Genomic DNA, 25,771 nt, shown 5'->3' with positions numbered 1-25,771 from the left:
AAAATGTGTCTATTTTATAACAATACATGAAAATCTATTTGTTACATAAGTTAAATTTGTGTTAACAACTACTACCATAATTTTATAGTAATAAAGAACCTTAATTTGTAAAACACTTGAACTATAATTAAATAACAATACATCGCAATTTAGGCATTTTAGTTTCTAAGTCTTCTTTTGATCTTTTTGCTTTATTTTAGTCTTCACTAAATTAATATGAAAATTATTTTGATAGATAATAATTAATGGAAAATTTTTACAACTTTTTTTTTATCTGTAAATAAACAGAGTTTCGTGTTCAATTGAAAAAACATGACTTTAATGAACACTAAATATGGAAGAGTGGAAAAACTTTTCTTTCATGTTTCTGTTTTGTTTCATATTTTTATTTTCAAAATTTCAAGATTTCATTTTAGTTAGAGATTTGATTATTTTATTTGATGGTATAAGTATTTTTACTTTTTTGTTCATTTATTTGAACATGTAATATATTTTTAATAAACGATTATGTTGACAATATGACTCTAAAATTCATATAATATGATCTCAAACTAAATAATTATGGTTTTAGTATAAAACCGAATAAACCGAAAACCGACGGTATATAAACCGAACCGAACCGAAGTAAATATGGATTTAGAATGGTAGTTATATTTTACTAACCGAAATACCGAAAACCAAAAAAAACCGAACCTAAACCGAACCGACATCCGGATTGAACACCCCTACTTAACTAACATTTAATACTTAAAAAGTTATTAAGAAACCCTAAGTGGGTTTGTGGGTTAACGATGCTCTTAAGTCTGTACAAAAGTGTTTTACCAAATAAATTTTACATATTATTCAAAAAATAATCAATGAGAGAAAGATGCCCCCATTTTCTGCTTCATCTTTGGGATCCAAGCTATCATTTTAGGGTTATAAAGCAGATATTGTTTCTGTATGTTTCAATCGAATGGTATGGTTAAATGAGATTATTCAAGTCAGCAGATTCTCCAACAAATCTATGTATTCTTGCAGCTGCAGTGTCCTAATCTGTTATCTGAGTGTCAGGATCTCATTGTTTTAACTAGTTTCAGAGTAGATTGTGTTTTGTACATACTCTCGTTACTCTCGTAGGAAACACATGACAGAGGAGGAAATCAAAGCCGCAATCCACACCAACCCAGAGGTATAGTGAAAAGCTACGAGCAGTGATTATAGGCGGGAAGACTACTCAAAACGGATTCAGATTCTCGGATCCCACAAAGGCTTTGATCTGTTGAAACCTGTTAGTAGCTGTAGCTCTAGTAATGTTTGAGAGCTTATCATTAAGGCATAACATTCATAAGATAGATCAGACATTTTAGATACAAATCAATCTAAACCTAGTCAACATACTAGATTATTTGGTGATTGCAAGATCGCCTCAAATGTATAGCATTTAGTAATTAACTTATTTTAGAGTCGCAATTATTTTACTTTTTTATAGTCAGGATCATGCGGCGCTCGAGCTCATAGAGCAGTTCCACAACTGCAGAGTCGAAGGAACTCTTCTTGTCAGGCCTGGCTTCTCCAGAATACATCACAGCCTCACGATTAGGTATCCTCAGGGTTATGGTCGATATGAAACTGCTGAAGCTAGTCCGCTTCTCATTGCCATCTGTGAATTCAAAGGGAGTTCTGTCCGCACACAAATATGTTATCAGTTTAACATTGGTCAGGACCCATGAGAGCCAAATAAAAACTAGGACAAATCAAAGTGATGAGCTCACCGAGACTTGTCTTCCAAAGTGTCGAAAGTAGGCATTGGCCAGAGATGCTTCTTGCAGAACTCATGTAGTGTTCCACGGGGCCCTCCTTTCTTCATGTTTATAGGCCCAATAACTGTAAAAATAAATCATTAGCACAACTCTGGACGATAAAGAAGTGAAGAAGAATCTTGAAGTACTCTTACCTGGAACCACTGTGCCCTGCATTTCGACAGAATCTGAAGACGGAGTTTCTCTGTCGCTAAGATTGCAAGCAAGTTTAATATCCATGGAGCTTTGATCATCCCCGTTCCCAGTTTTACGTGAAATGTTTCTCATCTGAAAGAAGCATAGAAAATGAATACACATACAAGTGGAAACATCAGGACATATATACCTCAAGTTGCTTAAGCAGATGGGAAGCTGCTTTTCCCAGTGCCAGTTTATTTGTCTGTTCAGATCCATCTCCAGTCAAAAGAACATCGTCCAGCTGTAACTGGATCGTGGCTTGTGCCTTCACACCATCATTTGCGCATTTCACACGGAAGAAATACCCGAGAGAGTCGCACAGCTCATTGAGCTCTCGGTATGGAGGAAGCTGAAGTTTATCAGGTGTCACAAGTGGAGAAAGCAACGGCTCAAAGACTCTCCACACTTCTTCAAGATCTAACCTTGTATCGATCAGCAATGCTCCAGCGATACTCTCCACCACGTCCCCAAGAGCCTAAACCGAAACAGACAAAGTTTGTCAACCTTATTCTTTTTATTTTAATATCTGAAATCACTCAAGCATGGATATTTAAACGGTCATGCACCTTAGGGCCTTGCATTGAAGGGATTGTTCTACCAGTCTCATCTGGCTCTGAAAAGGACATCAGATACTCTTTTATCTGAGTCTCAAGAACCGTTGCACAGCGCTGAAGGTGGGTATGCAGATTATTTTTCACTGCAACTTGCGCGAAATTTTCGTTGTTTACACACGCAGATCGAAGATCAGTCATCTCTCCAGGCCCTGTCTTTTCGTAGGTGTTAAAGAGATGTCGGGTGATTAGAAAATCAAGCACGGAATCGCCAAGAAACTCCAATCTCTGTTTGAGGAACAACAAGTTGATAGCAAGCATGAGATTAGAAAAATGCAGGATTGAAAGAATGAAGCCAGACCTCGTAGGAGTAGGATTCATGAACAGATGAGTGTGTGATAGCCTCTTTCAAAAGAAACTTTGAAGAGAATTCACGTCGGATCTTTGTCTCCAACTCCGTAAGCTCATCGTCTTTAGGGATGTAACACCGTAGAGAAACTCTATTGATGGCTTCATTCACTAGTTCTCTGTCAAATTCAACGTCAAAGCCAAGCCATTTCATCATGTGAAGAGCCGCAGTCAATCCACCGCTGACGTAATAGGCACCAATCAGGGCCTCAGCGCAATCTGATACAGATTTTGAAACCGTCCATCTATGACCCATGTCACAGGCCTTGCCAATTTTTATAGTCATGTTCTCTGTAAAGAATCTTGGCTCCAACGGTACTTCTCTACTATCAATCCCACACTTGCAAGGAACGGGAAAGAGAGAACATTGACCAGGTGCGGTCCACCGACGCGGTTCAAAGGCGCCGTTTCTTATGTATCCCTGTAAAAACCAATAGATCTTTAGTTTTCAGAATGATTCAAATTACATTACTTACATAGAGATACCTGCAGTTTGCGATCTGTAGCCAAGCGGTGAAGATTCGAGTTAGATATAATCGATTGCCTCTCACGCGAAAGTTGTCCCTCGTCTTTGTTAGGATACTTAAGGTATAGAGAACAACTCACAACATACTTCAAGACTGAATCCCCAAGCAGTTCCAAACGTTCCATGGAAAACGCTTCAGCGGATGTAAGTGTTGTAAGTGCTTCAAGAACCTGATTCATTGAATCAAATACAATATTTCGTTTGACAGTTAGTTTCCACTCTAAATTATAAATAGTGTGGAAAACCATACCGATGTACTAGATATACTGAAGTTATCGATGCTACAATCAATCTCTTCTCTAAGTTGGCTGGCCAACATTAGAGACTCTAGGCGGTGCATCACTGATGGTAGTAAGTAGATTGATTTTGTCACAGAACGTGGCACGTCAATTCTAACCAAAAGCTCCGGAGGCAAATGAGCGTGGATGTTGGGTTTTGTTTTTCTAACATTACTAACGTTTGGTTCTTTCTTCTCAATCACTGTCCATTTACATTTAGGAAACAACATCTTTAAGAGCTTGTACATTACAATATCTAGAGGAAGACTCAACTTACCTTCGTCACTGAAGTTGACTAAGAGGTTGTGCGCATGGTGACTCTGCTTCAACTTCAACAATGGCTGGTTCGGGTGCGCCAATACAATCCCATACCTGATTGAAGAGAAATGACGCTATAAGTTACGGAAGATTTACTGAGAGAAGATCCATAGATAAGAATATGACTTACTTTTTATTAAAATATTCTGCATAAGTAGCATATTCTAATGAGGCCTCGTCCTCAAACGGGCTCATAGCAGAAGAATCTTTGACGGCTTCAACTATAGAGTATATCCTTCCGGTGTGAATCGCAATGACCACAATTTCTTCGATGCTATTTTTATCAGACAAAGCGTTGGCAAAATGAATCAGATTCGTTTCCGTTTCTTTCTTTTGTGTCCCTTCCTGACCGGATGAGGTGTTGCAATGATTTTCTTCACCAACCTGAAGTTCTAGAAGGGGATTTTTCTTCAAGAAATCAACTACACAGGCACAGGAGTTGATCGCTGACCAATCAACCGTCGCACTCGAAACTAGATCACCGGTCTCAACCGGTAGCATTAAAAACATGAAGGAAGGATGCCAAAGAGAACTTGTGTCAGTTTGAAGCAAAAATTCTCTCTTTGTTCCCAGTGACTTGGATCCAACAAACAACTTTCCAAACATGCCATTGAAGAAAAATTGCTGAAAACACTTTGCTTTGACTATCTGCATGTTTTCGCAAGACATAAAATTTGAAGAATATAAACAAGAAACTGTATAAATATCCCATAGACCAGAGTGTGGGAGGTACCTCTTCGTGACTCAAACGTATCTGGCCACAATGTGAAACAGAAGCCTTTATATACTTCCTGACCAAGTAAAGGCTCATCTCGACATTTCCAACATCATCGGCAAGGGTTGACTCAATCAGAAGAGAGAAACTAGAGTACGCGTCCCCAGAGATATTACTCCAGAAGTCCAACTTATAAGCCTGAAAGATGGCACCATCAAGATTTTCTCCCCAGATTCCTGACAATGCGTTTGCACGGGTTGTCCCGTGCAACTCCTTCCGCTTTTTGGAACCTGTCCAAAGAATAGAATTATATAAGAACATCAAGAGAAACGCCATGACCTCGTATGATGTGCATCTGCTGATGTGTGACACATACCTGCAGCCGACGCAGATGATTTACTTTTAGAAGAGGGGGCCTTCTCTTTGGCGCTGCATTGTAGCAGATTCTTATCCAACACTTGCAGTTGACGTAACCTTTTATTAGCCGACTGCTCTTTTGGCGCTGGTTCATCATGAACCGTGGCTCCGTTCTCTTTCAAGTCCTGACAATTCGCTTGGTTTGGAGTTTCTTTTGGTACTTGTCTTCGCATAAGGTCATACAGATGATCTCTTTGGCTGGGGTTCCCCCTACAAAATTTTTGTATGGAAAAACTGAGATGCAAAAGAGGGCATTGGGTTTCAGCAAACACGTTCTGTTAACCAAGACTCTCTCCTACCTTTCAAGAAACATGATAGACTTAGAGTTACTCTGTTTGGCCAGTTCTTGAGACTGCGAGTAACTACACACTGTTTTGGGCAGGTCAAAACATACCATGCATGAGCAATCTGGCATGTGAAACCCTTCTTCGACCACGTCAGTGATAAATACAAGATTTACCTGCATCCATTTAAAAAAAACAAAAAGCTTTCAGAGAAAACATAATATAACTTCAATCTGTTAACCGTCTACGGTGATAAAGAACATGTAACCTTGCCAACATGAAATGAATCTTGCATTTTCTGTGCCAATGCTTGGGTAGAGGCGTTGTTTCCGATTAAAGATAAGACGTAAAGGTAACCTAAAGAGGCTTGTTTCTTCACGTATCTTTCGATCACTTCTGCAGTTATGATTCTCTCAACTATAATAAGGCATGGCTTTTGCATTTCACCTCTGTAAGCGAATTAAAATCGTCAGAACAGAATGAGCCTTTGTTGCAATTTTGGGAATTGAAAAAAAAATACAATATATAAGTTACCTCAATGAATCCAATAGATGGAAAAGTTCTTGTAACTTGGGAGATACAAGTCCCGAAATCACTGCTGACGGATTGTCTTGCGGCAAATCTACCGAATTCTTTTCTTCTTTTAAATCACACAAAAGATTAAATTAGTGATTTCGAAGCCTCAATGCAAAAAGAGCTTCTAATACCGTACCTTTCTGCAAAAACAGCCCAAGTGTGGATAAAACATCACTAAGAAACTCCTTGCACACCATTGAGCATTCGTTATAAGTTTCGGTTTCCGAGATTTTCTCCAAGCAGATTTCAGCCGCCTTTAAATGAAGGCAAGATTTTTAAAATATATATGTTAATTCATCACAGAATATTATATGTGGCGTGGTCGTATGTGACAGAAAGAATACCAAATGTGCGCAAATGAGGCCAAGACTATCAAGGCAATGCAAAATATCGTGGTAGTCAGCGGACAGTCGCTTTTGATATGCCTTAAACTTATTCTCCTCCACGTCCTGACAATTGCCTTTTTCCAGTTCTTGAAGAAGACTTAACAGAGAAGCATCAAACTGTGGAACAAGATACAACCTTTTCAAACCTTGTGAAAGATAATAGGAAAGAGCAAAGCTCTGGCTCATAATCAGTGAGCATATAATATTACCTTGAGGTGTGAAGTTCGCAACTTATCTTTCAGTTCCAGACGGCATAAAGGTGCTGGGTCATAAAATACTGGACCTTCTTTCACTTTTGTAACAAACTTGTCCACCCCTTTCTGCCCTTGAGGATTAAAAATCTGAAATTTCCAAAGTAAATCTTGCATTTTGTGAACGAGTACACATTTCTTTTCTTTTTTTACACAATAAACAAAGTACCTGCGAGTCCATGAGGTTCTCCAGTTCTGATACTTGATCTGCACAGTTCAATGAGGAACATTAACAAAACAGTTACGTAAAGAGGAAACTCGAAATAGCATGCCTTTTCTAATGGCGGCTGTCGTAGTCAATCCAAACATCCTCGGTTTGTCTGTAGCTTTGTGATAGAACTCCTTCACGCAAAGCAGGAAGATAATAGTTTATTGACTGACTCTGGTTACCGAAAATACAAATGAGAAAGCACTACCTTCATAATCATTGCATAAGGATGATTGCCAGTGGTGCGGTGGCATTCATCTATTACAAGAAGGCGTACCATCTCTACTTTCAGGAATCCACCTCTAAGGGCATCTAGAAATATTTGAGGAGTCATAACTAGAACCTGAACCAGACAAAAAAGGTAATAGACAGATCAACTGGGTTAGGCAACAGACAAAGTGTATGTGATAGCTGTTAGTGAGATCAGTTGTTAGCATATAACTTGCCTCGTTCTTAAAAAGTTCCTCTTCCCAGCGGTGTGATGTCCACTTATCAACTCCTTTAGCTCCATAGTAGTCTTCAACCTTCAGATTTAAATGTGCTCTAATCTCACAGCAATGCTAAATCCATAGGGAAAAAAGAAAACAAACAATCTTGTTACAGAGAAGAAATCAATCAAATAAAGAGTAGAGAAAGGGAGTTGCCTGTTTGACGAGATTGACAGTAGGGGCCAAGCAAATGATGAATCTTTTGGGGGAATCAGAAGAAGGAATGGGTTTTATAAGCAAGTTGATTACCCCAAACTTATCAACTCCTGTTTCCAGAAGAGCAATAGTGTTCCTGGTCTGTGCAACCTCGTACAACTCGGAACTGCTGCAAAGGAAAAGGCTTTAGTGAACAAGACCCAAAAGCAACTAGGAAGAGAGAAGATACCCGTTCATAGGAGAAGAATCTTCATCGATTTCATAGAATTTCCTCTTGACAGAAAGAGAATCGCTTCCTCCTCCACGAGGTTCGTCTCCTTCCATGGAAAACGGAGAAAGAGAAGGGTAGAGAGATTCTTCTTCGAAGAGACCAATAAAAAGGCGATTCTCTTTCTTTCGTCCTGCCACTAGCAAGTGTACTATGTTTGATCCAAGGGGGGTTAGAGTTGTGAATGAGGGTTTTATTTCTCTCTCTCTTCTTCCTTTTTACATGATGGTTTTGATTATCTAAACTATTAAGGCAGAAGTACAAACAGTAATTACTCCTTAGAGTTGCACAAAAATTACATCTTTATGCCACTGCCATCAAATTCTGTCATTTTACTTCTTTTTTTCTGAAACATTTTTGCCTTTTCATCTTTCTTACTCACCCACAATATTGTTTTGGGCTTACAAATTGTTAATTACCCAAATCAATGCTAAATTTAGAATTTTATCAGCCGAACACAAAAAATCAATAACCAAATGTTTTAAAATCTGTTAACCCGTTGCAAACCAATCGATTGAACATATATTTACAAAATATCTTTCATATCAAAACGTATCTACACCATTATATTCACGTTTTCTATTACATATGCATGATATAAACAGTGAATAATATTTTTTATGACTATGCTTACCAACATTTAGTATATTAATTTTATAATAAAGGTACGGTCTGGTTGTTTTATGGTTTAGATTTTGGTTCCCAAAGTCAAATATTTTTTATTGTTTATCAATTTGGTATTTTTTGTATATGCATATAATATGCTCCTTAAATATCATATTAGTTAAGATTTTGCATATAAAAGCGTACCTAATTAAACTTAGAGAAAAAGACTAGAATAGCACTAAACCAAGTTTATGTTCCCAAAGTAGCACTCAAGGCTCAAAGTCACAAAAATAGGTTTCATTAAAGAGGTAAATATACACTTATACCCCTTGGGTTAATTAATCCAAACCTTAGGGTTTAGAGTTAAGGGGTGGGGGTTTTGGAATTAGGGTTTAAAATTTTATAAAAAAAAATACTAAAATAAAAAATAAAAATTTTAAAAACAGTTTCAAAAAGTATTTTTAAATTATAAAAAGAAAATTTGAAAAAAAAATTTTAAAAAAAAAATTCGAAAAAAAAAATTATAAAAATTTCGAATCTGAAAACATATAATCTGAAACTATAAAAAAAAAATTCGTTTTTTCATTTTTTTATTTTTATTTTATTTATTTTTATTTATTTTTGTTTGTTTATTTAATTTTAAACCAAGGGTATTAGGGATATTTTACCCTTTAATGAATGTCATTTTTGTGACTTTCTCCTTCTACTGCTATTTTTGAGACATAAACTTCAAAGGTGCTATTATTGACAATTGCCCTCAAACTTATTTCCTTCCATATGAGAAAATATTCCAAAAACGACTCATAAATTTACGATTATTAAAAAACAAATCAACAAAGAATATTGTTTCCTAATTGTACGCAGTCAGCATTTAAAAAAGGGATCAAAGAATTAACGCAATCACGTAATTATCTTCCAAAAAAACTTGCCAACCAAGTAATGCTTATCTCTAAAGATCACACAAATTTTATAGTATAGTTTAATAAAACACACCCAATCTAAACAAAATACTCCAATATTTTACACTTAATTGTTTAATTTACCAAGTAAAAATAAAAAAAAGTACGATTGAAAATAAATAACAACTAATAGTTTAAAATTCAATACCAAGCAAAATGAACAAGATACACTATATATCAGAACTCAATAACCTATGAAACATTAACTTACAAGTCTACAACTAACAAAAATATATAATTATGCAAAATATACACCCATGCGGGCGCACGGGTCAAAACCTAGTTAATTAATTAATTAATTAGTTAGTCAACAAACTAAATTAAGGAATAATAAATATTAGTCAACACAAAAAGCCACAATTCGTACTTGAAGTCTGACTGGCTCGTACTTGGTGAATACGCGTCTGAGAGTGTGGTGGTCGTACAATTTGGTTAGGGAAAGAACTCAGGGTTTACTTCCGTCCTGGTCAAATTCGGCTATGTTTTTTTTTCTTTTTCTGTCAACATGATACTAACTAAAAAGAAGAGAAAACTGATTCGGATAAACCAAACAGACGAAACTGATAAGCCACAACAACTAAGCGTAAGTCCCGGTCCTGTGCATGTGCTCCCAGCACATTTGCACATGATCCATAACCGTTTATAAAACTTTTAATCTACATTAGGGTCCGAAATGTTTTAAAATTATTATTTTTTTTTTAAATCCAAATTTTATTTCTTTTCTTTAAAAAGCTCTATTTTTTTCAGCACAGGGCTCCATTTACAACTGAAACGGTCCATACAAATATTTATACTATTATATGACCAGACACTTATACAGAACATTAAATTAAAAACTACATGAATTATATGAATCAGATGACAAATATTCATGAATATGTGCTATATTGATAACACCATCAACATAATTCTGATAGCTATAAAAGTATATCAAACTTGTAACCAGCAATGATATTATAACATATTATAACATGTTATTATCACATGTTCTTTATGTATATATAACATTACATTATGAATGTTTGATCTATGTGTTAATTTATTTTATCATCTGAATATGTTTTATGTTTCGTTTTCAAAGTACATTTCATCGGCTAATGTCAAATTCCAGATCCAACATACTTTTCGGTTATCAAAATTTTCTATGATGTTAGAAACATAGCACATATTAGTTCAGTAATATTGTTGTATAATATATATAATTTAATTTATAGGGAAATTTGCCAAAATATAATGAAAATTTACTATCTTTGTCCCTTTAGTATTAAACTTTTTTGTTCATTTTTCTTTATTATCCTTTCCATTTTTCAAACTTAATGAAATAAATAGTTTTATGAATCAAAAATTATAAAAATATAAACAATTGATGAAATACTCATATATACAAACTGATATTTTTTTTGGGTTGAAAACTTGTTAAATTAAAATTTTAAATGATGTTATATGGAAAGCAGATTTCATCTTCTACGTAAAATAGGTGGGTAGAAATTGAATTTCAGATTAAAGAAGTTAATCTACTTTCTCTAGAACGAATAATCTACTTAAAAAAATCTAAATATGAGGAATGCGAAGTCTACACATTATAAAGATAGCTACATTTTTTCTGAATGCAGCTTATATTTTATGAGCAATTCTAAAATTCTAAGAATATGAAATCTAGAGATTACTCAAAAGGATACATATGGTATAATCTGCTTATATGGGTTTTACGCAATGTAGAAAATACATTCTACAGATAAGAAAAACCTGATTTCCAAAACCTCAGAATTCTCTTCCAAATCTCTACATTAGCGTACACCTCTTTCTTTTGTATTGGAACGGACGCCTTCAGTTCGTTGATCAAGAACTTGCAAGCATCAAAACCATCTCCAAGGTGAAGAAATGTACAGATGGTGCGCAACAAAAATCTTATGGGTGTTCCAGTTTGATCTAGCCGATGTACAAATTAAGATGAGGTATCGTAAGACCATTGGCACATATGCTTCATACCTTAGCTCTGAGACTGTTTTGCCATCGAACGTGTCTTTTGTAGAGCATGAGAAAGTTTCCACCGGCTTGAAAGGCACTCATGTAATCAATGTACTTAACTATATCGACTTTCTGACCTTCTTCCAAGATTTCAAAAAAGTTATTCTCCTTCGAAAAAATCTTTGGTTCGTCTTCTCCAGACACTCACCAATGTAAAAGTACCTCATGGAGAGTACTTACTAAAAACAATAGATGTTCCAACAGCAAATTCTAACCTGCCGGAAGAGAAAATAAACAAGATGGTGACATGTCATAAAAAAACTATAATCAAATAAGCAGTCAACTGAGGAACATGTAAAGATTAGCCTGATGAGAATCATGGGGACTTTAATGAGATTCTAGAGGGTGAGGAGAACTCGATTTTTGCGAATTTGGGAAGGCTTCCGATTGGAATGAGGGATTTTCAGAGACTGGTTCTTCACTGCCATCTCACTGACATGGCTTATCAAGGACTGCTGTACACATGGTGCAATAAAAAGGAAGAAGGTGTTATATGCAAGAAGCTAGATAGAGTATTACTGAATGAAGATACTCTGCATCGGTTCAACAATGCTTACTCAGTATTTAAACCAGGGGAATGCTCTGATTACATGAGGTGCAAGGTTCAACTGTTTCCTCCTAGTGAGAAAATAAGAAGCCTTTTAAGTACGTTAATGCTATAGGAAGTATACAAAGCTTTCTACCTATGGTTAAGGAGTATTGGGAGTCAACAGAAAGGCTGTTTCATTCCACCTCAGCTATGTTCAGATTCTCAAAAAATCTCAAGAATTTGAAGCTGTTAATAAGAGAGTGGGGAAGAGACAAGTTAGGTAACTTAACAAAAAGAGAAAAGGAGGTGTTTGGCTATCTCTGTGAAAAGCATAAAGTAACTCTATCTCAGCCAAGTGAAGTTGCCATTCAAGAGGAAGCTGAAGCTTATGGTAAGTGTGCATGTTCCGAGTCTTGAAGAGGATTTTTTGAAGAAGAGAGGTAAACTTCATTGGTTAGATGTTGGTAATCAGAATAACAAGACGTTCCACAGAGCTATCAATACAAGGCAAGATCAGAATCTGATTCGAGAAATCAGATGCTCGAAGGGAATCTTAGTAACTACTCACTCGGATATAAAACATGAGGCAGAAAGGTTCTTTTCATAATTTCTTAATCAGAAGAATTATCAGGGTACCTCAGAAGAAGAGTTACAAGATTTGCTTAAGTTCAGATGCTCTTCAGAAGATTTCCGAATGTTGGAAGTAGAAGTCACCGATGAGGAGATACGCAAGGTGCTCTTTGCTATGCCAAATAATAAATCAATGGGACCAAACGGTTTTCCCTTGTGAGTTTTTCAAAACTACCTGGTCTGTGCTTGCTCAAGATTTCACTGTTGTTGTTCAGTCAGTATTCATATTTGGGTTTCTACCTAAAGAAGTCAATTCCACAATTGTAGTACTAATTCCAAAAAAAACTGGATTCCCTAGAGATGAGAGATTATCGTCTGATAGTATGCTGCAACATCCTATACAAGGTAGTATCAAAAATCAATGCTAATCGGTTGAAGGAGTTACTTCCAAGAATCATTTCAGAAAATCATTTTGCATTTTTGAAAGGATGGTTACTCCTGGAGAATGTGCTCTTAGTTTCGGAACTAGTCAAGGACTATCACGGAGACTCGGTTACTCCTAGATGCGTGATGAAAATTGATATCTCCAAGGCCTTTGACTATGTTCAATGGATGTTTGTGTTGAAGAGTTTGAGAGCTTTAGGTATTCATGAGAAGTTTATCCACTGGATCAAATTGTGTAACACCAGTCCCTCTTTCTCGGTGCAAGTGAATGGAGACCTTGTGGGTTATTTTCAAAGCTCAGAAGGTCTTTGACAGGGGTGCTCACTTTCTTCGTATTTGTTCGTGATGTGTATGAATGTTCTGTCCCACAAAATTGATAGAGCTGTGGAAGAGAGGAAGTTCAAGTTCCACCCAAGATGTCAATCACTCTCTCTCACGCATCTTTCTTTTGCGGATGATCTAATGGTCCTTTTGGAAGGGTTGAAGGAGTCTATAGAAGGAGCTCTAACTATGTTTGATGAGTTTGAGGTGTGGTCGGGACTACAATTAAGCCTAGAGAAATCTATGATTTATATGGCTGGTGTTCCAGAGGCAGAGAAGAGGAGTATATTGACAAACTTCTCGTTTGCTGAGGGTGAACTACCTTTCGTTATCTGGGTCTCGCTCTCATGACTCAGGCGATGAGAAAGCAAGATTATTTTCCTCTTTTGTAAAAAATCAGATACATGATAAGTTCTTGGACGTGCAGATTTTTGTCCTATGCAGGACGCCTTCAATTGATCAAAGTAGTTTTTATGAGAATTGTCAACTTCTGGTCAGCTGTTTTTCGTATCCCAAGCAAATGCATAAAGGAGGTGGAACAAATTTGCTCTGCATTTCTATGGACAGGGCCCGAGCTCAAAATCACATGTGCTAAAGTAGCGTGGAAAGATGTATGTATGATCAAAAATGAAGGTGGGCTGGGGCTAAGATATCAAAAGAAGTTAATAAGGTGTATAGGCTTAAGCTTATTTGGAGAATGTTATCAGGTGAGTCGTTGTGGGGTAAATGGATTAGATTCAACCTGCTTAAGGGCAAAAGTTTCTGGGAAGTGAGCTCAAAAATGCAAGTTGGTTCTTGAAAGTGGAGAAAGATGTTGAAATTGAAAGATGTGAATAAGTCTTTTTATAGGAAAGAATTGGGAAATGGTAGGCATACCTCCTTCTGGTATGATAGATGGTCAGACAAAGGTGTGCTCTCTGATTTGTTGGGAGAGAGAGAGATTATTGATATATGTGTTAAAAGGGGAGCTACGATTGAGGAAGCAGTCTCAAACACTCGGAGAAGAAGAAGAAATCAAACAGGGTTACTAATGACATTGAATCAGATCTGAACATAATTGAAAGGAAGCTAATCTCTGTTAAGGATGATGTCAGTTTATTGAGAAGTAAGTCGGGATTTAAGCAGAAATTCTCGCCTCATGAGACTTGGATGTTGCTGAGGGAGACTAAGACGCATTGTTCTTGGGTTCTTGGTATTTGGTTCTCTCAAGCTACGCCAAAGTTTGGTTTCATGGCTTGGCTGTCGACGATGGATAGAATGTCCACTTTGGATAGAGTTGCTAGGTGGAACCATCGTATTGACACAACGTGTGTCCTCTGCAAGAATGCTCCAGAATCGAGAGACCACTTTTTGTTTGAGTGTTCCTACTCCTCTCAGGTTTGGGAGCATATTACCAAAGGAATATTGCGAAGCTCCTATACAAATGTCTGGTTTGAGACTATGATTCTTATAACTGATGAGACAATGGAAAAGAAGAGTATGTTCTGTGTTAGATATGCATTTCAGGCGGTTTTGTATGTGTTTTGGATGGAACGAAACAAGATTAAACATGGAGACAAGATGTTGCCGTTGTCAGCACTGAAGAGAATGATTGATAAGGTGATTCGAAACAAGATTAGCCTGATGAGAGCAAAGGGAGTTAAAGGAATGGATGAGCTTATGCAATTTCGGTTATGTACTAGAATGTGAATATTTCTAAAGCTTTCGTAGTTATGGTAGTAATTGATTTTGAAAGTTGTACTTCATAAGATAAAGGTTGCGCTTGTTGTACAAAGTTTTTTTATGAATAAAATTTAACATTCATTCAAAAAAAGGAACATGTAAAGAGAAACCCGATTGAAGAACACAAACCTAATTCATTTGTAGTTCACGCTATCAACTAACCAAGCCGACAACACATATAAGAAACTGTAATCAATCAGTCAATTGAGGAACATGTAAAGAAGAACCCGATTGAAGAACACAGACTCAACTGAGAACACAAATACAGAGACATGAAAAAAAAAACAGAATGAACAAGATGAAGGGTGTTCCACTTGAAGAGAGACTTGATATCACGGCCACTAGTCTCTCCGCTGATTTCACCGAGAATCTCTAAATCACCTTTGGAGTCGCGTTTGGAAAGAGAGAGAAAGAGGCGGAGAGAACATAATCTTATTTTTGGTCAAAATTTGGGTTTTTGTTTTTTTTTTCTTTTTTTTCTAATTAAGTTTTTAATATATAAAACTAGTTTAAATTTAATTTTGTTTGATTAATCAATGGGTAGTTTTTGATTTAACACAATTATTATACTATAGGGACGAACTAATGTTGGTTTTATACTAAGAGGATAAATAATATGGTTTTTTCATTCTATTATGGAAATTTTCCCTAATTTATATAGTTTTCAATACATTATTTTGTTCATATGTATGATCATGTCTACTTGTATTATTCTTGTGGCTAAAATTTTCTTTAAAAAAAAAGAGAATTATTAATATTTTTTAAGTGAACTAAATTGTTAAAACTACTTTACATATGCATTTTTCTTGACTGATTGATTTAATTTTTCCAATCGGGTTTGCTTAGTTTAGTTGGTCAAGGAGAATTGTGGGATCAATCTGGTTACCCTCTCTTTGCTGATTGTTGTCCTGGAAAAAAATTATGCTATTTGGTTATTTCTATTTTTCTCTATACCGTTATGATGGATTATTTTTCCGTGGGGGCGAACTGATTTATTGACTCTTATGTTCCATCTATTTTGTCTTGGTTCAGTTGGTTGAGAGAAATCGGGGGGGGGGGGGGGGGGGGGGGGGGGGGGGGGGGGGGGGGGGAGGGGAGGGGGGTAAGCCTATTTGACCTCTTTGGACGCTAGACTCCTTGGTGAGCTTGGTTATAGGTTCCATGCCTTGTAACCATCTCAGTGGCCGTTCAGTGGCCGTTCTAAATCTTGAGTTTCCAGCAAGTTATGTAAGCTTAAACTCGGTCTAGTCTTCCTTAGCCAATCTCCTAAGAGTCTAAGATGAGTCTAGTGTTCAGATTGATGATTTATGGTTGTTTGCGATTGCATCATTAAATTGTTGTGAATATTCATTTGAGTGTTTATGTAAAGACTCACGCGTATCCAATGAATTATGATGTGTTTAACTTGCTTGAACACACTGAATATTATGAAACATATATTCATTGAGGTTTGTGCCGAATTTGGTGATCTTCATTACCAACCACTGAGTGATAGAATATTTATAAGGTTAAAAGATAAATTAATGATCATGTGAAGTATTTTTCTATATATACTCGCTTCCCATTGTGAATTGTGAACCGTGACTTGCTAGTTGCATGGTGGCTTGTGACAGATTAAGAGCACGAGACACAGATGAATAGATTCAATACCTATGATGGAATTTGTAGATCAAGAGCACAACGACGATGGAATTTGTAGTTCTTATCTTCCAAATTACTAAATTATATAACCAACAAATAATACTTGGTCGACAGATTCACCTCCACCACACACCTGGCAACGATCATCTGTTTACTTAAATTGAAATTTCCATAGAAATTACATTGAAATTAACAGTAGAACGTTGTTTCATACAAAACAAAATAAAGTTCAAAAAAATATTCATGAAATGGTAGGAATTTACCATTCCGGCTATTCATTAATTTCACTTAATTATTGTTTTAACATTAGGGCTTATTATTATACCCATGACAATTTTATATTTTCGGGAAACCATATTTCCAGAAATCTACCTACAAAGGTAAAAAGAATGAAAATAGATTCACAATAAATAGCCACACGCGTATGCAAATATATTAGTCAAAGGAAACCCTAGAATAATACTTGTTATGAAATGTGGTATATATGATTCTAAGCCGTGGCGGCAAGCTTAGCGAGAACACCCACGGCGATAGAGTTGATGTAAGTGCAAGGCTCCGTGTAAGCAGAGGTCCACCGGAAATCTTGGAAATTATCTTGACGGTCGGGTCCTCCCACGATGGCTCCTGTCAACTCGTTAGCATTAGGCTGGTTCTTGTTGAACCATTTCACAAAGCTCATTGGGCAGCTTAATGGCTCGTTGCCTTCAGCCACTGGAACCGAGGCTCCTCTGTGGTGGGCTTGCATTGGCGGGTTTGGTCCGAATCCAACCATGTACGATCTTCCTTTTGGGTTATGCCCTAATATGTAGTCAATCTGAAACGTGCAAAGGCATAAAGAAATTCAGGCCATTTTCTATTGTTTCGTGCGAACTACAAGCATTTCCTTGCAGCTACGTTGTAGTATATATATATATATATATATTACGAATCACTTCATAAGTGAAAAAAACATTTGAAACTTCCAGTTCCCAAATAGGTGTGCCCGTATAGTGGTCAAACGTATAAATCTTTGTACAAAGTATTATTGTTTACTTGTAAGGAAATAAAAAAACAAACGAAAGAGTAAAGCATATTTAAAAGAAAAAAATATTACTTGTTTTTTCGCGAAGGCCATGAGATTTGTTGAATCAAATTGTTTGCTTCCGCAAGTGATCTTTTGGTTGTGTTTCTGGAGAATATCGGCGTAGGCCGAGAACAAGAAGGCTGTCGCCGTGACATATTGAGTGTTCGCTCCATCCCTTAAGTGAATCAGACCACCTATTATTAATCAATAAGATCACGCTGTGAATCAAAACATAAATATGTTTATAATGTATGTTAATATATGTAGGCAGTACCTGGGGTAGTGAACACTTGGTGGTACTGACTCTCCGGGATATTTGAGCAGATGAAACTATCAGCTTGTTGTTTGTATAGATCAAGTCCTTTTGCGCCTTCGAATATCATCTGCATATATATACATAAATACCCATATTTATGCATGAACTTGTTTCACCAAAACAAACTTTAATTGTAGCCATGTATTACCTCAAGAATCAGGATCTGCGCACCGGCGTATTTTAGATCCCAGCTAAACTCAGCGACGTAAGCACTTATGGCTTCAAATTTGAGATAGCTAAGGTACACCTCAATCCTTGTTGCTTTGTATAACCATGTTGCCGCCCATAGTAACTCGTCCTTCAGATTTGTGTCAAAATTGATATCAGTTACAGTGTGAACAAAAACATATTAAAAACAGGGAGAAAATTGATATTTGGAAGAGAAAATGCTTTGGAAGTTATTGTTTTGAGATTTACGTTGTAACCAGAGTTAGAACAGTAGAAAGGGCATGCTCCATCGTATGTACCCTTGTGGCTCTTGGCTAGCTTGAAGAGCTACATATTGAAATATTTATCTATCTTTAGTTTATTTATTAATGTGTATGTGTGAAAATATGTATATATTGATAAGCATACCAATTTGGCTTTGTTGAGGAGCTGGCGGGAGTACATGTGGTCTATGTGGCGGAAAACGATGGAGGAAGCAGCCAGTGCAGCGGCAGTTTCGGCCGCGATTTCTGTGCCAGGATCTTTATCACTTATCTCCAACACCGTCCTTGGCGTTTGCATGTTCTCAGGCCTCGCCCAACACTTGTGATCCGCGTTTGGATCACCAACCTATATGATCATATATTCATAGGCGCATAGCCATATTATAACTAGGAAATGAGCACTTTCATCTTTGTTTTTTTTTTTTGAAAAACTTCCACTTTCATCTTTCTTGCATGATGCAAATTGATGAAACAATGGAGTCTTTCCATTCCAGACGTAAAATTTGGTATATCTTAGAATCATATTTAGAAAAATAGGTTTAAAATGTCTACATGTTTCTTAAAAACATATTTGGTTCGGACCTGAACATAGAGGCGGTTCTCGCGAGAAGCACATTTGAGTAAATAATCCGTTCCCCAACGGATTGCTGCACGAGTGTTTTCGAGCTCTCCAGCGGCATGGAGTTCTTTTTCATAGTTAATGGTGGACCAAGCCAGCGTTGTTATCGTGAACGCCATTGGAAGACCATATTTCACATTGTCTCCTGCGTCATAGTACCCTCCCGCCAAATCTACCTATACAGATACACTCATATTATTAGATTATGTTGGTAGTGAATCTAATAAATATAGCACAAAAACTTACATTTGCGAGTTTGCCATCATCAAGAGCAGAATCACCTCTCCACGGAACCCTATTGTTAGGAGGAAGTTTGCCTGATCTTTGAGCCTCCAAGAAGATTAGGGATTTGGTTAAGGCTTCCTTGTAATTAATGATAGTACCATTCACACATACAATGCTTATGAGACCCAACAATATAGCCCTAATCACAACATTTCTTCTTGCTTTATCCCCAGGACTACCCATATTTTCAAAAGCTTCTTTTTGTAATAAAAATAGAAACTCTTTATATAAGAAGTGATCACAGAAAAAAAAAGAATATTTTCCCTTTTTTATAAATTTATTTTTAACAACAACAAAAAAACGAAAAGAAATTGCAGACTTTCCGTTTTTTCTTGTTTTGTTTCTTTATTTATTTATTTTTATGCTTCTTCTACCTCAGGTTTTATATTAGATTTCAGATTGCCCAAAATTTAGAGACTTAAAATAGAATTTTCTTGGAAAGTTAAGTATAGATTTACTAATCTTGACTTAGGTATTCATATCCATTGGTCACTATTTTGTGTTTTTTGTTTCATTTTCTTTTCTAATTTTCGTAATCCTTAAAAAAGTTTTCAGATTTTTTGTTTTCTCAATTAATTTATAAATCATACATTGCTCCTCCATCACTCGTCACCGAGACTACATCAGTCGGGATGATTTGCTCCTACATCACTCGGTACATTATCCTTTCTTGGTGAAATGATTGTATTAAATTAAATTTCGATTAGAGGATATATACAAATACAGGCCGATTCTTTGTCAATGAGTATAAACTAGTTTTTACATAATTAAAAAACAGAACATTGAAAGTATGTTGAACGCTTTAAATCATGAATGGTTCAATATCTGATAAGAAGTACATAATTAGGTAACTACACAAAATAATTATGTGTGGGGATCAGATTCAATCCGGGTGATGTAGCAATTACCAAACTAACCTCATGACGTTTTGTGTTCGCGATTTAGGGTAGGCTGTATTTAGGTAGCAAGCTAAAATGGTTAAACTTTTAATTGGGGGTTAGTAATGATTGCCTTTTTTCCTACCTCTTTTACGTGTGTTTGTTTGAGCATCACGAACCAGTAGAAACATAGGAAAACCTGACACAGCGGCTGCATGGCCAGGAAGATCAGAAGAAAAGATATTGGGTTGCATGCGAAAAGTTTTTCTGGGGGAGGGTTTCTAAAACATGTACTCGAGGTTTGTGTATAAAAGGGAGCTCAACGATGAGCTTCTCCTCACACTTGAGGAAATAAATCAAGGTGATTATTCCTGACACAAAAGAAATGTTCTTCTCTCTGTTGTTAGAATGTTCTTCTCACCTGCACTAAATTTGTTTTCTTCGGTGTGTGTGATGCAATTACTGTAGAATCACCTTCTCACCTGCAATAAATTTGTTTCCTTTTGTTTTGGATTGTCGTTGATGTCGGTATTTAATTTGTTGTCATCGTATATATAAAAGAAGTCCATTATATCTGCATTTATTTTGTTTCGTTCATGTTTAAGCCGTTAGTCCTGCATTTACTATCTAATCATCACCATGTTCTTCTGTCAGCATTAATTTGTTTTCATTCTTTTCTTGCTCTAGTTTCATCCGTACATGCTAAAATTAACTTTTACAGACATCATTGATCATTCATAAAAAAAACCCGCTAATTGTTTGCAATTGATAACATATCTTCTGTATAAAAAAGTTATGCATGCATTTATTCTTTGTAGATATATCGATGCATGCAATTAATTCTTTGTAGATATGTCGATGCATGCAATTTATTCTTTGTAGATTGATAACATATCTTGTGTTAAAATATAGATGCATGCAATTTCTTGTTTGTAAGTAGATTGTGTGTTTCAATCTCAGATGGTTCGCTCTGTACGATTTTGGCGAGGACAATGGAAGAAGAGTGGGAGTTCATAACCCATCCAGAAGACATAGGCTATAGGGTGGTCGTCTACGAAACTGTGAGCTACGATACGATTGACCAGATAATAAGACAGCGCTACGGTCTCAGCCAGTATACACCTCTTGTCATTTCTCACCGACTTCCTAATTGGATGCTCGGCCCCCAAGGTAACCGGGCACCGCCGATGACGATCTCGAGCACAGCTGTGTTGTCTTGGCTTCTCCATGGGAGAACCTGGATAAGTGAGCTTCCTATGCTCATAACGATGGGTCCAAAAGACATTGCTGAATACGAGTTTCACTACCGTACTAATTTTTAGGCAATACAACGTATGTCCTTGATCACACCGCAAACGAGAACTCGAGAGCCGTTTACGAAAGTAAATTTCTAAAGCCTAGAGAGAATAATATCAAGTGACTTGCTAATAAATTTTGATGAATGTATAATATTTGTTTTACAATGCAACAGGTTTAGTCTTTGGAAATCGTGCAGCACAGACCGAGCGGGTCATGGATGCTTTATTTCCACAAGACAGCTTGCGGCTCTTCCACCGAGTTTCGTTGGAGATGGCTTTCGCAGACAATTTTCTGGCTAACCAACACGGAGGCACACAACCAGTTAGAGAGATCATCAAACTTGACGACGATGATACTGAAATGGATGAAGGAGCTCAAGGAAATGCGACACCTGGTGAGTGGTGGATCTATGTATATTAGTTAGCACGTTAATAATTTTTATTGTAATGTAAGGCTTTAAGATTAGCCGGTTATCTGATCTTCATTGACAATTTCTAATTTTTTAGTTGAAGGTGTAACCGGGCTTGGTAATGAAGGCGTTGGACCTGTTGGTCAAGGAAATGCGACCCCTGGTGAGTAAAAGGATCTATGTATCATAGTTAGCCCGTTAATGCTTTAAGTGTAATGTAAGTCTGTATGTTTAGCAGGTTATCTGAAATTAATTGACAATATATAATTTTTTGGTTGAAGGTGTAACCGGGCTTGGTACCGAAGTCGTTGGACCTGTTGGTCAAGGGGATGCGCCACCAATATTATGGGATGTTGGTATGGACAAGCCGGCAATGGGAGAACATCGAAGGGCGCAACGAGCGCTCGGTCGCTACGTAGCGACTGAGCGTCTGTTTCGCTCGGTCGCTACGTAGAGACCGAGCACTAGTTCCGCTCGGTCGTTATGTAGCGACCGGGTTCGAGCCAAAGTTTGGTCGCTGCATAGCGACCGAGCTCTTCCGAGCATCGGTACGACACCAGTCCATGCATTCTCGTCAAACCTTCAAATGCTATCTCCCGAAGACCGTAGCAAGCTCAGTCTATGTTTTCCGCTATTCTAAATCATCGATCAAACTTTGCGGATTAGAAACCGCGGAAAGTTCGTTCTTTGTCGAAAGAAATCGTAGTAAACGCTTCGAGTCGGAAGATGGCCCAAAGGGACCTAAAACACGACTCGAGGCCCATCCTGCGATTTCTTAACCAAAAGCCCGTAAACCACAGCACGGTTTACGTTTGGTCCACAAGGAAGGATAAATGTCAAGTTTCCACGGATAAATACGGAAGTTTTGAAGATAATTGTGAAAATCGGGAAAATGGAATATCTCCATTTTTATGCTATGACGACTTAAGGGCAGAAGAGTAAAAGCGTAAACCAACCTTGGAGCTAGTATATAAGGAGTCCTAGTCGAGAAGCATGAAGGAGAGCTTTTTAGATTCAGAATTCTCTGCACTTAGGAACTTTAGGCTTTATTCTCGACAAGTTAGGTTTCTATGACTGGCACTCAATTACTAGACGAACTCGCCCAGGCAGTTCGGTCTCTTGTCCAGCTCTATCAATTGAACTGCGTTCGGCTTGATCCTCGAAAGGGGTACGTAGGCAGCCTTTAACAAGGTTCAGTCCGAAATCAATCAAAAACCTTTTATGTAACTTTTTCGTCTTTTGTTATCGAGCTGCGACTCAACTAGGTTTGAGCTTTTAGGCCGCTAGAACTAAGTAACTCGCTGACAGCCTTTGCGGCCAAAGCTTTTATGATCTCTTGTAATGATCGCAACGCTCTTACGCGGACTCGAAATAAGATCTACTGTTTTCTCTAAACTCGTTTGTTAACTTTTCATGACTTCCGCATATATTCGGTCACTTGTCGTTGGCTCTCGCAGAGATCCGGGACCTCTGGGAAATTAGGGTTTTCCTAGTTTCCTTATTTAAACGGAAATCGACAGTGCGAATTTCGATTCCCACAGTTTGGCGCTAGAAGGAGGGGGGGGTAACAGATTACTCTTACTCATGGCCACAAAACGCTTGATCGAAACGATGTCTGGATATATGAAAGACAAACTCGCAGCACTGACTGCTCCTATGGCCAACGCTTACGCAAACGACGTAGTTTTCAACAAAATCGAAAACTTAGTCGCTACCTTCCGCCACAGGAAGAGCACTAAAACAAGCTCGCGATTTCTCCCTGTAAACACGAAGGGAAACGATAAATCTTATCAAAACTCCGTAAGTTTGGCTCATTACCGAACAAAAGAAATCTCGATGCGTAAGGGTTTTACCAAAACACGTTTTCCGAAAACCTTTCGGAAGGATAAAACTTGTTCTCCCAAAAAAAAAGCTGAAAAACCCCTACGTTAATCGCGGAATAAGGAAACACAACAAAACGATTACACAGCTCAGTCGCTATGTAGCGACCGAGCACACACACTGCTCGGTCGCTACGTAGTGACCGAGCACGCACACGGCTCAGTCGCTACGTAGCGACCGAGCATACACACTACTCGGTCGCTACGTAGCGACCGAGCATACACACTACTCGGTCGCTACGTAGCGACCGAGCACGCACACGGCTCGGTCGCTAGCGACCGAGCACACACACTGCTCGGTCGCTACGTAGCGACCGAGCACGCACACGCTGCTCGGTCGCTACGTAGCGACCGAGCACGCACACGCTGCTCGGTCGCTACGTAGCGACCGAGCACGCACACTGCTCGGTCGCTACGTAGCGACCGAGCATGCACACACTGCTCGGTCGCTACGTAGCGACCGAGCACGCACACGGCTCGGTCGTTACGTAGCGACCGAGCACGCATACTGCTCGGTCGCTACGTAGCGACCGAGCACGCACACTGCTCGGTCGCTACGTAGCGACCGAGCACGCACACTGCTCGGTCGCTACGTAGCGACCGAGCACACACACTGCTCGGTCGCTACGTAGCGACCGAACACGCACACCGCTCGGTCGCTACGTAGCGACCGAGCTCAAGCCAACTCTCCACTAGCTACGTAGCGACCGAGCTCAAGCCAACTCTCCACTAGCTACGTAGCGACCTGTAAAGCCTCAGAGGGGTCCTCATTTACGTTCTCCCTTGAATCCTCATCGAAACGCTTTTCGTTTCGTCTCAATCGAAGTTTTCGCCGAAAATTTAAGACGAAAACAAGTTGGACTCGTCTCGGCTCCCTTTTACTCGCTATAGCGACCGAGATGACATCCTCACTCGCTATAGCGACCCGTCAGGCCTCAAAGGGGTCCTCCTTTGCGTTCTCCTTTGAATCCTCATCGAAACGCTTTTCGTTTCGTCTCAATCGGAGTTTCCGTCGAGAATTTACGACGAAAACAAGTTGGACTCGTCTCGGCTCCCTTTCACTCGCTATAGCGACCGAGATGACATCCTCACTCGCTATAGCGACCTGTAAAGCCTCAGAGGGGTCCTCCTTTACGTTCTGCTTTGAATCCTCATCGAAACGCTTTTCGTTTCGTCTCAATCGGAGTTTCCGTCGAGAATTTACGACGAAAACAAGTTGGACTCATCTCGGCTCCCTTTCACTTGCTATAGCGACCGAGATGACATCCTCACACGCTATAGCCACCCGTCAGGCCTCAAAGGGGTCCTTCTTTACGTTCTCCTTTGAATCCTCATCGAAACGCTTTTCCTTTCGTCTCAATCGGAGTTTCCGTTGAGATTTTACGACGAAAACAAGTGGGACTCATCTCGGCTCCCTTTCACTCGCTATAGCGACCGAGATGACATCCTCACTCGCTATAGCAACCCGTCAGGCCTCAAAGGGGTCCTCCTTTACGTTCTCCTTTGAATCCTCATCGAAACGCTTTTCGTTTCGTCTCAATCGGAGTTTCCGTCGAGAATTTACGACGAAAACAAGTTGGACTCGTCTCGGCACTCTTTCACTCGCTATAGCGACCGAGATGACATCCTCACTCACTATAGCGACCCGTCAGGCCTCAAAGGGGTCCTCCTTTACGTTCTCCTTTGAATCCTCATCGAAACGCTTTTCGTTTTGTCTCAATCGGAGTTTCCGTCGAGAATTTACGACGAAAACAAGTTGGACTCGTCTTGGCTCCCTTCCACTCGCTATAGCGACCGAGATGACATCCTCACTCGCTATAGCGACCTGTCAGGCCTCAAAGGGGTCCTCCTTTGCGTTCTCCTTTGAATCCTCATCGAAACGCTTTTCGTTTCGTCTCAGTCGGAGTTTCCGTTGAGATTTTACGACAAAAACAAGTAAAACTCATCTTAAACTCCTTGGTT

The 25,771-nt window shown here is 38.4% G+C and overlaps 3 protein-coding genes and 1 long non-coding RNA gene across 6 annotated transcripts; 2 read left to right on the top strand and 2 right to left on the bottom strand.

The window, feature by feature from the left end:
* Positions 1-1,285: 1,285 nt before the first annotated feature.
* LOC106361511 (endoribonuclease Dicer homolog 3) lies at positions 1,286-8,011 on the bottom strand. 3 transcript variants are annotated; one of them, XM_013801262.3, is made up of 24 exons: positions 7,771-8,011; positions 7,542-7,710; positions 7,344-7,457; positions 7,106-7,240; positions 6,962-7,031; positions 6,859-6,896; positions 6,648-6,779; positions 6,397-6,555; positions 6,189-6,306; positions 6,011-6,116; positions 5,745-5,925; positions 5,492-5,652; positions 5,152-5,402; positions 4,794-5,065; positions 4,191-4,708; positions 4,020-4,114; positions 3,715-3,944; positions 3,425-3,634; positions 2,892-3,359; positions 2,546-2,818; positions 2,128-2,454; positions 1,937-2,069; positions 1,755-1,866; positions 1,286-1,662 (listed from the first exon to the last, which is right to left on the bottom strand). In XM_013801262.3, the coding sequence occupies exons 1-24, from the start codon at positions 7,863-7,865 to the stop codon at positions 1,458-1,460; spliced, it is 4,572 nt and encodes a 1,523-aa protein (XP_013656716.2). In that variant the 5' UTR covers positions 7,866-8,011; the 3' UTR covers positions 1,286-1,457. The 3 variants fall into 3 exon arrangements, with proteins under 3 accessions (XP_013656716.2, XP_013656718.2, XP_013656717.2); XM_013801264.3 differs by having other exon boundaries at positions 6,011-6,113; XM_013801263.3 differs by having other exon boundaries at positions 7,542-7,707; positions 7,771-8,007.
* A 5,279-nt stretch (positions 8,012-13,290) lies between these two features.
* Positions 13,291-14,955, top strand: LOC106359109. Its single transcript, XM_013798862.1, has 5 exons — positions 13,291-13,579; positions 13,711-13,877; positions 13,974-14,035; positions 14,116-14,289; positions 14,331-14,955. Exons 1-5 carry the CDS (start codon positions 13,291-13,293, stop codon positions 14,953-14,955), a joined length of 1,317 nt encoding a protein of 438 aa, XP_013654316.1.
* A 1,912-nt stretch (positions 14,956-16,867) lies between these two features.
* LOC106359979 (endoglucanase 16-like) lies at positions 16,868-19,688 on the bottom strand. The gene is made up of 8 exons (XM_048734849.1): positions 19,305-19,688; positions 19,022-19,234; positions 18,585-18,785; positions 18,426-18,503; positions 18,157-18,306; positions 17,967-18,075; positions 17,723-17,886; positions 16,868-17,443 (listed from the first exon to the last, which is right to left on the bottom strand). The coding sequence occupies exons 1-8, from the start codon at positions 19,524-19,526 to the stop codon at positions 17,120-17,122; spliced, it is 1,461 nt and encodes a 486-aa protein (XP_048590806.1). The 5' UTR covers positions 19,527-19,688; the 3' UTR covers positions 16,868-17,119.
* Positions 19,689-19,942: 254 nt separating this feature from the next.
* LOC111198903 lies at positions 19,943-22,432 on the top strand. Its single transcript, XR_002653021.2, has 3 exons — positions 19,943-20,582; positions 21,182-21,603; positions 21,693-22,432. It is a non-coding gene; the product is annotated as an uncharacterized LOC111198903 (long non-coding RNA).
* The last annotated feature ends 3,339 nt before the right edge of the window (positions 22,433-25,771 follow it).

Source organism: Brassica napus, chromosome A6 (genome assembly GCF_020379485.1).
Source record: "Brassica napus cultivar Da-Ae chromosome A6, Da-Ae, whole genome shotgun sequence".
Lineage (NCBI taxonomy): Eukaryota > Viridiplantae > Streptophyta > Magnoliopsida > Brassicales > Brassicaceae > Brassica > Brassica napus.
Note: the sequence above shows the minus strand (reverse complement) of the source record. Positions and strands in the feature narration are given on the sequence as shown.